The sequence below is a fragment of the Astatotilapia calliptera genome, chromosome 5 (genome assembly GCF_964374335.1).
Source record: "Astatotilapia calliptera chromosome 5, fAstCal68.1, whole genome shotgun sequence".
Lineage (NCBI taxonomy): Eukaryota > Metazoa > Chordata > Actinopteri > Cichliformes > Cichlidae > Astatotilapia > Astatotilapia calliptera.
The window spans coordinates 27,813,533-27,825,621 of NC_137426.1; the positions used below are offsets into that span (position 1 = coordinate 27,813,533).

The 12,089-nt window shown below is 38.9% G+C and overlaps 2 protein-coding genes across 2 annotated transcripts; one reads left to right on the plus strand and one right to left on the minus strand.

Annotated features, from left to right (window-relative positions):
• Nucleotides 1-21: 21 nt before the first annotated feature.
• LOC113022804 (interferon-induced GTP-binding protein Mx-like) lies at nucleotides 22-4,859 on the plus strand. Its single transcript, XM_026168615.2, has 12 exons — nucleotides 22-354; nucleotides 853-990; nucleotides 1,115-1,269; nucleotides 1,727-1,865; nucleotides 2,037-2,235; nucleotides 2,336-2,414; nucleotides 2,510-2,632; nucleotides 2,733-2,874; nucleotides 2,953-3,111; nucleotides 3,844-3,920; nucleotides 4,036-4,284; nucleotides 4,396-4,859. The coding sequence occupies exons 1-12, from the start codon at nucleotides 168-170 to the stop codon at nucleotides 4,618-4,620; spliced, it is 1,872 nt and encodes a 623-aa protein (XP_026024400.2). The 5' UTR covers nucleotides 22-167; the 3' UTR covers nucleotides 4,621-4,859.
• A 463-nt stretch (nucleotides 4,860-5,322) lies between these two features.
• thoc7 (THO complex 7) lies at nucleotides 5,323-9,880 on the minus strand. Its single transcript, XM_026166450.2, has 8 exons — nucleotides 9,711-9,880; nucleotides 9,350-9,470; nucleotides 9,121-9,248; nucleotides 8,928-9,014; nucleotides 7,539-7,596; nucleotides 5,747-5,813; nucleotides 5,578-5,647; nucleotides 5,323-5,485 (listed from the first exon to the last, which is right to left on the minus strand). Exons 1-8 carry the CDS (start codon nucleotides 9,727-9,729, stop codon nucleotides 5,424-5,426), a joined length of 612 nt encoding a protein of 203 aa, XP_026022235.1. The 5' UTR covers nucleotides 9,730-9,880; the 3' UTR covers nucleotides 5,323-5,423.
• Nucleotides 9,881-12,089: the final 2,209 nt, after the last annotated feature.

Consider the following 12,089-nt stretch of genomic DNA (forward strand, 5'->3'; position numbering starts at 1 on the left):
TACACGAAACTGAGGGAAAACGAAACTTACAGCCAGGCTGACGATTCGAAACTTCTCCGGTTCAGTCCGTCTTCTTCCGACACAACAGCTCACAAGCCACAGCGACTTTGTCACTTTAATTTTAGCTGCATTCATTTGTTCTTTCGAAGAGAAAAGCAATCACCATCATGAGCACTCTGAACCAGCAGTATGAGGAGAAAGTCCGACCCTGCATCGACCTCATTGACTCTCTCCGCTCTCTCGGTGTAGAGAAGGACCTGGCGCTGCCTGCTATCGCCGTGATTGGAGACCAAAGCTCGGGGAAGAGCTCTGTGTTGGAGGCGCTGTCCGGGGTGGCACTGCCGAGAGGCAGCGGTGAGTAAGAAAGAAGCAAATAAGGAATAATTATAAAGGTTCAAATGAAGAAATAAAGAATAATAAGGGATTCTGACGCAGCATTCACAGATTTTTTTTAACCACGTCAAAAGACACACCGAGCTGATACATCATACTCCAGTGTAGACTGGGAATAATCAGGGAAATGAATAATCCTGGCTTTTAAAACGTTCACTCTGTTGTGCCTTCACTCAAGGTTCCAATATAGTTGAAACAAACTAGGTTTTGCAATACCATCATGCAATGTGTTAGAGGTGGAAATAAAGAGCCACACTACAGCAATGGCCTCATTTACATTTGGAAACATTTATAATTGCTTCTCTTCCCTATTCATACTGTTACCAAATATTAAGATGTGCTGTTGACAGAGTATCAAATAACTCTTGTGCTGTCTGACACAGACTACTGTTTTTCATAATTTCATCAGATTATCTTTAATTTTTTCCCTTTTTTCTTATTCACATTTCATTAATCTAGGCATTGTAACAAGATGCCCTCTTGAACTCAAGATGAAGAGAAAGAAAGAAGGAGAAGAATGGACTGGAAGGATAAGTTACCAGGGCCACGAGGAGGAAATAGAAGATCCTACAACTGTGGATAAAAAGATTGAAGAAGGTACAATATACAAACACATAATTACTAAATCTGGTTGACTGAGCTACCGGATCTTTAAGGTTTCACTGATCAGTCCTGCAATCATTAGTTGTATCATGTTATGTTTGTCTGTTTGTACCTTCAGCTCAAAATGAAATGGCTGGGGTCGGAGTGGGGATCAGCGATGAGCTCATCAGTCTGGAGATCGCTTCCCCTGAGGTCCCGGACCTGACCCTCATCGACCTGCCCGGCATTGCCAGGGTGGCTGTAAAAGGACAGCCAGAGAACATCGGCGATCAGGTATCATAGTTGAGGGTCCCCCTGAAAAACTTCATAGGGACTTCTTTGGTTTTCATAGCACCTTGGGCAAATAACACGTAAATAAGGCAGATGTGGTTTGCTCCATAAGTCTCTGGACGGTGACATTTTTGTAGTTTTGTCTCTGCACACTAACTACAATGCATAGTAAGTCAAGCATTCAAGTGCAGACTTCATTCAGTTTTAATTCAAGGAGTAAATAAAAGTATTGTTTAATAATTACAATCCCTCATTTTCAACAGTTCAAAAATAACTGGACAAACTAACGTCATTTTAAATATAAGGATTATTTTAATGCAAAGGTGAAAATCTTTTGCAGTCAACGACTGCTTGAATTCTAAAAGTTTGTGTGATTTTAGGTTTAGATGGGTGTTTTCACTTTAAGAATAGGAAGTACCGTAGAAAGAACTGCATGCATGGTGTGAATTTATACTTTCAGATAAAAAGACTGATCCAGAAGTTTATCACAAAACAAGAAACCATCAGCTTGGTGGTTGTTCCGTGTAATGTGGACATTGCAACCACAGAGGCTTTGAAAATGGCGCAGCAGGTGGATCCTGAAGGAGAGAGGACTTTGGGTAAAAGGACCCCTTATAGTGTTTCATAAAGCTATAAAACTTCATTCCACAATCATACTGGCTTCTTTTTTGAACATATTTGCAAATTCCAACTCAGTCTTTTAGATGTGACAGGTCTAAGTTCACTTTAAAGTTGTCTTCTCTCTCTCTTTATCTCCCTCTCTCACTCAGGTATCTTGACTAAGCCTGACCTGGTGGACAAAGGCACAGAAGAGAACGTGCTTGAAATTGTCCATAATGAAGTCATCCACCTGAATAAGGGCTACATGATTGTCAGGTGCAGGGGTCAGAAGGAGATCACAGAGAAAGTGTCTCTGACTGAAGCCCTAGAAAAAGAGGAGATGTTCTTCAAAGATCATCCCTATTTCCAGTAAGTTTTTTTGTTTTGTTTTGTTCTTTTTTTGTTGTAGGTTTGTTTGGGTGCGAATCATCTAGTAAAGTACTGAGAACCTGTTTTATTCTTGCTCCAGCACTCTTTACAGTGAAGGCCACGCCACTGTTCCTAAACTAGCTGAAAAACTCACCCTTGAGCTGGTGAATCACATTGAGGTGATTTTTTTTCTGATTTTGCGTTCTTATAACAAACGTCCTGTACAACCAAGTGATTAGCTGTAAGGTGTGTGACCCTGCCGTTTGATTTACAGAGATCTCTGCCAAGACTGGAAGAGCAGATAGAGGATAAACTTGCTCAGACTCAGGCAGAGCTGGACAGATATGGTAATGGACCTCCTTCTGATATGGCTGAGAGACTCATCTTCCTCATCGATGTGAGCTTCCTTACCACCCATAACATTTATGTGACTACGTTCATTTCCTTGCATTTCTGCTTAACAAACATCAAATACCTCTAACACGTGTGTGCTGCAGAAAGTGACCGCATTCACTCACGATGCCATCAACCTGACTTCAGGAGAGGAGCTCAACTGTGGAGAGAGCTTGAATGTTTTTTCTACTCTCAGGCGAGAGTTTGGGAAGTGGAATGCCCACCTGGACCGCTCTGGACAAAACTGTGAGTCTTTTTATTTTTACTGAGCTGGTGTATAGCAGTCCATTTTCACATCTCTGATGTATACCATTCGTGTTGCAGTTAACAGGAAAATTGAAAAAGAGGTGGAGGTATATGAAGACAAGTACCGTGGAAGAGAACTACCAGGCTTTATCAACTACAAGACCTTTGAGGTCATGGTGAAGGAGCAGATCAAACAGCTGGAAGAACCAGCTGTCAAGAAACTCAAGGACATAGCAGGTGATGTTACAGTCTAGGCAGTACATATTGGATAATTACTCACTTTTTGTCCTAGTTTTGTGATTTTCTGAGTAGATGCTACATTGAATAACCATCCAGTGAGTTTTGATGCATTTGGCTAAATTTGAGCACACAGAATGCTTTTACATACCTCTGAATTTAACCTGCTGCTTCAGACAGATATGAGATGGTCATTAAAGAGCAGCGTGTCAAATTCGCAGTATACAGGTTCAGGCAAAAGTAGAGGCACTGCTGTGTTTTAACGGATTAGGTGGTGAACTTGAGACATTTCTATATAGAATGACTTTTGTTTCATAGCTTAATAAAACTTTGTTCCATAGATCTAATGGCTTATTTCCACGTGTTTTTACAAAATGTAGATTTTTATCCAGATTTGGAATAAGCGGTCATGTATGCCTTCAATCTGAAAAGTGATCTCCATAAAAACATTTTTCTTCACTGTTCAATGTTTTTAGTGCTGTCTATGTTTAACACTTACACTTACTACATTTTCTTGGTTTTGGCAAAGCAACTGACTTTGATATCTTGCACTTTTGCTTGTTGGACCTCTTTTTCTTTTTAATAATCCTCTCTCTAAAACTGAGGTTTGGCTGAAACTGAAACTATTGAAGTAGCCTGGATTACACAATAGATTTACCCAGAAATATGCTGCACCCATGATGCGATCACTTCAAGTTCTGTGGTTTTATTGTTTATATCTGTTTTCTCTAGATGCTATTAAAAGGGTGTTCCTACAGCTGGCCCAGAGAAGCTTCACTGGATTTCCTAACCTAATAAAAACAGCCAAGGTAGCAATCGTCTGAGTTTGCCTCTGTTTTACTGTTTAATCGTTATCAGCATTATGTCAAAGTATCATTTTTGTCATTTTAAGAAATGTCAGACTGACTGAAAGTCTTTTTCCAGGCAAAGATCGAAGCCATTAAGCAGGATAAAGAGGCCACTGCTGAATCAATGCTAAGAACTCAGTTCAAGATGGAGCTGCTGGTGTACTCCCAGGACAGGACATACAGCAACAGCTTGAGTGAAAGCAAGCAAGAAGATGATGAGGAGGAGGAACACAATCACAGAGGCAAGCTGCGGATACATGTGTACACCAAGGATAACCATGCTACACTTCAGGAACTGATGCTACACCTTAAATCATATTACAAAGTAAGTTTACTTTATGTTTAGTGGAAAAATATATGGACAAAATCAGTGAGTGTTTACACAGAGGCTATTTTTGGAATTATTCATAACTGTCTTTTCTACTTCCTCTTTCAGATTGCTGGGCAGCGTCTGGCTGATCAAATCCCACTGGTGATCCGCTACCACATGCTGCAAGAGGCTGCCATCCAGCTGCAGAGGGAGATGCTGCAGATGCTTCAAGACAAGGAAAAGTTGGAGTTCTTGCTGAAGGAGGATTCTGACATTGGCACCAAGAGGGCTGCTCTGCAGAATCGCGTCACACGCCTCATGAAGGCCCGTGCATACCTGGTCGAGTTCTAGATGTGAATGCTCTGCAGTCAGTGGTGCCAGGTGATGGGAGACCGTTTATATGTACACATGTAGTGTAACATGTAGCACTCCATCCTAAATTATGTCTTTTAGGGCTTAAGGGCTCTGTAAACTCTCTGGTTTACTAGTGTGAGTAAATTCTACTAAAGTGCTTTTTGTTCTTGTTTAAATGATTTTGACATCACATCACATAACTTTGTTTAAATAAAGAGGTTTTTTTTCTAACTTGACCTTTCTGATTATATTTTAAGTGTCAGATACTTAATGACGCGTTCTAATTTCTGAGAATTCTATTCATTAAAAAACCATAACAAATCAAACTGAACTGCTTCGGTTTGGCTGAGATGTTGAATTCATCAGTTTTAACTCAAAACCTGAGTAAATAACTGGGGTGGCTGTGACTCAGGAGGCAGAGCAGGTAAGTTGCTTAAAAGTGCTTTGATTGTTCAGTAGAAAAACGAGATAAGAACCAGTCCATTACCTTTACACTTTGTAACTACTTAAATTACTTTAGCTCCCTCTTGTGGTTTCCCACAGTAAATTAAAAACAGCAAAACAAATAGTTATATTATAATTTTCGGATTATAATATTATTATTATTTAAGTTGAAGTAATCAGTTCTGTTTTACATAAATATACATCAACAATGTTAATATGAATCTAAAATTTGGTGAATAAATTAAACAAAGCAGCTGTGGACAAGTCAGCTTTATTCAAAATACATTTTAAAAAAGTATCAGAGACAACAAAATCAATTAAAATCAAGTTGTTTTAAATTCAGGATCTCCACATATTCACTCTCCGTTCTCTGCAGGGCTCTCCTGACTGTTGTCGTCATTGTCTGATTTCTCATCGTCTAGAAAACAGAAAGTTGATCAGCGAGGTGAGGTGACACCAAATGTGCTAAGATGCACACTTTAACAGCTACTTAAAACAAAAAGCACTCACTCTCAAGGGTCTGCTGAAGCTCCTGTATGGTACTGAGCAGCACATGGAACTGCTTCTTCCGCAACTCCAACTGAGTGGAACAAAAGCAAGATTTTAACAAGTAGGAATTTTTACTGCTAACTAAAAGTTAAGTTAAAACTAAAGCGTTTAAGAGATATTTTGGTTTTACCTTGGCATCCACATTCTCCTTAATGTGAGACAGCTGTTGGAGTTCTTTATCAAGCGCTTCAAGCTGCCTGCAAAGAACAAAGTAAAACTGAGCTCATAGCCAGATCATCACAAAAGCTGAAAGCACATACAGTTGTGGTCAAACGTTTGGAAAGAACATAATATCATGGCTCTTGAGTTTCCCGTTATTTCTACAACTCTGATTTTTCTCTGATAGAGTAATTGGATCAGATACTTCTTTGTCACAAAAAACATTCATGAAGTTTGGTTCTTTTATAACTATATTATGGGTTAACAGAAAAAAGTGATCACGTCTGCTGGGTCAAAAATATACATACAGCAGTGCTAATATTTGGTTACATGTCCCTTAGCTATTTTCACTGCAATTGGACGCTTTTGGTAGCCATCCACAAACTTCTGGTTGAATCTTTGACCGCTCCTCTTGACAGAATTGGTGCAGTTCAGTTACATTTAATGGCTTTCTGACATTGTTTCTTCAGCATTGTCCACATGTTTTCAATGGGGTTTAAGTCAGGACTTTGGGAAGGCCATTCTAAAACCCTTGTTCTAGCCTGATTTAGCCATTCCTTTTACCACTTGTGATGTGTGTTTGGGGTCATTGTCCTGGAACACTCAACTGCGCCCAAGACCCAAACTTTGGGCTGATGATTTTAGGTTATGTTGAAGAATTTCAAGGTAATCTTCCTTCTTCATTATCCCATTTACTCTCTGTAAAGCACCAGTTCCATTGGCAACAAAACAGCCCCACAGCATAATACTCCCACCACCATGCTTGATGGTAGGCATGGTGTTCTTGGGGTTAAAGGCCTCACCTTTTCTCCTCCAAACATATTGCTGGGCATTTTTGTGGCCAAAAAGCTTGATTTTTGTTTCGTCTGACCACAGAACTTTCCTCCAGAAGGTCTTATCTTTGTCCATCAGCAGCAAACTTCAGTTGAGCCTTAAGGTGCCGCTTTTGGAGCAAGGGCTTCCTTCTTGCACGGGAGCCTCTCAGTCCATGGAGATGCAAAACATGTTTGACTGTGGACAATGACACCTGTGTTCCAGAAGCTTCTAATTCTTGGCAGATATGCTTTTTGGTGATTCTTGGTTGACTCTTCCTCCTCCTGACCAATTTTCTCTCAGCAGCAGATGGTAGCTTGTGTTTTCTTCCTGATCGTGGCAGTGACAAAACAGTGCCATGCACTTTACACTTACAAACAACTGTTTGCACTGTTGCTCTTGAGACCTGCAGCTGCTTTGAAATGGCCCCAAGTGACTTTCCTGACTTGTTCAAGTCAATAATTCTCTTTTTCAGATCCATGCTGAGCGCCTTTGACTTCCCCATTGTACCATTTGTGGGCGTTTGTATCCAATGAGCCCTCTTTAACTGGCCTCAGAGAAGTCACCAGCTGTAGTCACTCATAATCACTCACAAGAAGTTAAGAGGTCATGCTATGAAGCTCCTTTCACTGACAACATTCTAAGTCACCAAAATTGCTAATTCATGTTGCTGTATGTATATTTTTGACCCAGCAGACGTGATCACTTTTTTCTGTTAACCAATAATATAGTCATAAGAGAACCAAACTTCATGAATGTTTTTTGTGACAAAGAAGTATCTGTTCCAATCACTCTGTAGGAGAAAAATCAGAGTTGTAGAATTAACGGGAAAGAGAGCCATGATATTATGTTCTTTCCAAGTGTATGTCAACTTTTGACCACAACTGTAAATTCGATGCATTTAATTTAATGCAAAGATCTGACTAACCAGAAGGCAAGGACTGACTTACTTTAGTGTTTCATGTCGGTCTGGGTGCTGCTGGATAACCTTAGCTAGAGCATCATACTCTGGAAAAAGTATGGAAAGAGAGAAGTTGGACAAGTTACATCTTATATACATAATGTACTGGTGAGCGAAACAGAGTTTTGTGAAGTAATAGAAGAATTTTAAGGTAATTTTATATTGTAATGGGAGCCAATGAAGTTCCTTCATCACTGGGGTAAAGTGGTCAAATTTCCACACACCAATTAAGACAGTAGCCGCTGCATTTTGAATCATCTAAAGACATCCTGATGATTGCAATAATCTGACAAACTTGACATGAACACATGGATCAAACACATAAGTCATTTTGAGATAAGAATTTTCTAACCTTTGATATATTTTTAAGTAATAGAAAGAAGTTCTAGTAACCTCACTCATGTGGTTATCAAAACTGAAACCACCAAGATGATGCCAAGGTCCCTGATTTGCTCACTCTGTTTCAGAGAAACTATTTTTATGTCCCAGACTTTTGGGACCAACAAAAAGTGTTTTGGTTTGGGCTCTGTTCCGTTCTAAAAAGCTTTGAGACATCCAGCAGTTAATATCATCAACATAGCTCATTAGTTTTTTGCGAACAGACGTTAGATCGTCAGAGGAAAGTGATAAGTACAAACGTGTATCATCCGCATAACAATTGTAGGCTTTATTATGGTTCTTTAAGACAGCACCAAGTGGGAGCATGTAAAAGTTAAATAGTAATGGACCAAGGATAGACTCTTGAGGAACCTCTGATTGATCTAAAACTGCTAACTGAAACATTAAACTTCTACCCTTTAGATATGATGAGAGCCAATCAAGAGCCTGACCTGTTAAACCAACTTTGTCCTGAAGCCTATGAATTAGAATCTCATGGTCAACTGTGTTCAAAGCAGCAGTGAGATCAAGAAAAACTAAAACTTTCAGGGAATCATTATTGATCCTCGAGTCATTGATGACTTTAGTAAGAGCTGTTGCTGTGTCATGACTGGTTCTCAACCTTGATTAGTACTTATAAAAACTATGATTTGAAAGGTATTTATTCAGTTGTTTGTAAACCTTTTCTTCCAAATGCTTTGCTGAAGAATGAAAGATTACAATTAAGGCTAGAATTATTAATGATCAATGGAGCCAGGTTTTTTTTTCTCTCGAGTAGCAGTGTGATTACAGCACATTTAAGGGAAACGGTGAAACACACATTTAAATAGTTTGGTGGGGATAGGGTCAAGTAAATAGGTGTAAGGCTTTAACTGATGTCAAGATCTTTAGAATTTACAGGTGAGAATTGACAACAGCTGGAGGTATAGCTTGTAGAAGGGGTACATAACAAAACGTGAGTCTTTTGTCAATAGGACAGCTGACTGAATAGCTTTCTTACCTTGGCGATTCTTTCGTATCCTCTTTGCCCTCTGAATTTCTTTTTTGCATTCTGCTATCTTCTCATGTGCAGATGTAATGTTTTGTTCTGTAGTATGGGGACAAATTAACGAGTTGGAAAAGCAGGTAATACAAAATGTGACTTGTAAACAGTTGCGAAGATAAATGGACAGTCTCACAAAACCCAGTCCTACCAATGTTGGAGTAGATTTTCTCATAATTCTCCATTTCCCGAAGATTCATGTCGTAAACCATCAACGTCTTCCCCATGGAAAATTCACACTGAGCCAGAATGCCCAGCATCCTCTGATACTGTGTGAATCTGAACAGAATTACAGCACTTTTTATGACTCAGACCAAATTCTTCTAGGCGATTTTAGAGAAATGCGTGGCAACCGAGTTGGGTATGTAGAGCTCGCTTACCCTTCCTCCGGGGTCCCGGGAGAGTTGCACCATTTCGTGAAACTCTTCAGGAGCAAATTGATTCGGCGGTCATCTCCGGCTCCATCACCGTCAATGAGAAGGCGTTTCCGAATAACTTCATCTGGAATACGGGCGAAATAACAGCCATTCAGGTACAGCAGGTAACGCGAATACACCGGCTAACAAGGCTACTTGATGTTAGCTGTATCCAAAATAACCCACGTCTCCATGCACAACTGGTTCGTTTTTGACGGATATGGGTATGTGCCTGGGTATAGTAGTATTTCTAAAGGTTTAGATAATTGTTACTACTCATAGGTGGTATGACTAGCTAATATAAATGAAGAGAACGGTTACTTACCATCTGTAACAGCCCCCATGTTTGTGCTGCGGCTTTGCAAAACTTTATTGAGCAGCAGGAAGTGGACAGTCTCCTGCTCTTCTTCTGGGGTTTAGTCCTCGGTTGGCAAGCTAGTTTGAAAAATTACTTCCACCAACCGGACTGGAGTGGGCAAAAATAGGTGCCATTGGATATTTTATGAGACAAGTGAAACCTTTAGTTGGAAAAAAAAATGCAGAGCGTTTTCTTTTTGATAAAACTTTATATGATGAGTTTTTTTTAACTTTGGGAAGAGCAGAACAACACGGAAGTATATTGTTAAAACCATGTTTTGGTGATGACATGATGACTGATGACATTTATAGAGTGTCTTAATTTGTGTCATGAACCATCGCACTAAACTGATTTTTTTTTTCTTCAAACAGACGTATAACTTTCTTATATGTTTTGGAATAAATTCTGCAAAGTGCTATAAGTGTGATCTATTTTTCTTTTTTTTTTTTCAACATTATGTTTATTAAAGTTTTACATATATACATATATAAAGTACATACACAAACAAATTTACACAATAAACGAAACACAAGGTACATTCAATGAAAGCACTTGAGTCCATGAGACCTCTGACAGATTTTAAAGAATAACTTTCAGATTGCAGCATATGGTTGTAGTCCTGTACAGGAAATAGCTAGGCTGTCCCTGTCTCACACAGTAAACCAGATAGATCTTTATTCCCAATATACTGGATGTAGCGCCCCCAAATTTTCTGGAAAATTTCTTGTTTATCTTTTAGAGTATATGTAATTTTCTCTAATGGTAAACATAAAGACAATTCTTTGAACCAATGTGAAATACTTGGTTTGCCAAGACTCCTCCACGTTAGAGCTATCACTCTCTTTGCTTGTAGTATTCCCATGTTTATGAAGATTTTTTCAAAATGATTTATGTTACACCCTACAGGATATAATCCCAGTAGGAAAAGTTTGGGATCCATCACAAGTTTAATTGACAAAATCTCCTTTATCATTGCTCTAACCTCTTCCCAAAACTCCTTTATTTTTGGACATGACCATAAACAGTGGAGCAATGTGATCTATTTTTCTTAATTAGCTTGCATATAATACTGTGCGAAACTCCTAAACCACCCCTCATTTATTTATATTGTGCTGGAGAAATGAGAAGTAGCTACAGTTGTTTATTGAAATGTGTGCAAACATCCATGGAAATATATTATATAAGGCAAACACTGAGTTTTACAACGCCAATTCCAATTTTACAATTGCAGTTGGCTTGTCTGTCAGTGTATGATTGCCTTTATTCTTCAAGATAGCCTGAACTCTCTAAGGTAAGGTTTCCTCTGAATTTCTTTGAGCAGTCTTCAGGAATAGTTCTCCAGGTTTCTTCAGAGCTCTTCTTTGGATGTTGGCTTCCTTTCTTTCTGTTCTCTGTCCAAATGATATCACACTGTGTCAATAATGTTGAGGTATGGACTCTGGGGAGGCCAGTGTATGACATGGTGTTTCATTTTGTGTTTTTCTATCCAGGTATACTTTTACTGCACTGAAAGTGTGTTTGGGATCAATGTCATGCCGGAGAAAAAAAAGTTGTTTGTCAATCAGACCCTTTCCATATGGTGGTGCATGGTGAATCAAAATTTGACAGTACTTTTATGTATTCATATTTCCCTTGGTTTTAACAAGATTCTTGACACCACAGGCTGAAATGCAGCCCCAAACCATAACATTCTCCAATGTGTTTTACTGATGGCTGTAGGCACTCGCTGTTTTAACTCTCTCCTGGCCTCCTCCATACATAGTGATGATTTGAACCAAAATTTCAACTTTGGGTTCATGACTCCATAATATCCGTGCCACTACTTTTTCAATTCAGTTCTTGTGTAATTTGGCATATATCGTCTTGTGTCAGGTCTTTGCATTTTTTCCTATTTCTGCAGAATATGTCTCTTATCTAGTTCTCTCTACTTTTTTAAGGACACTGCACGTTTTGACACCCTGCAGCCATGTTCAAATTCCCAGGGACTCTTATTTGGGCAGGTAGTTTGAAGCATTCGCTGATATGATAATAAAAAAGTCCTTTAAGAGTGTTCTGACTTTGCACTGAAACTAGGTTTTAACCCCCCCCACCATTGCTTCTGTTATAGATTTTAGTTCAGGATTCTTTCATTCCCATATAATAGTTATCTCTGTTTTTGCCCGCAATTATTAGTTAATCGATTTAAATCGTTTAAATCGAATTAAACATATGTTTGGTGAACGTGTTGTAGTATTTTTTTATTTATTAATTTTTTTAAATTGCACATGTTAATTGTAATGATTTCCCCTATCACATATCTCCCAGGCTTCATGCAATTGTAAATACTGCATTTAACAGGGGAATAAA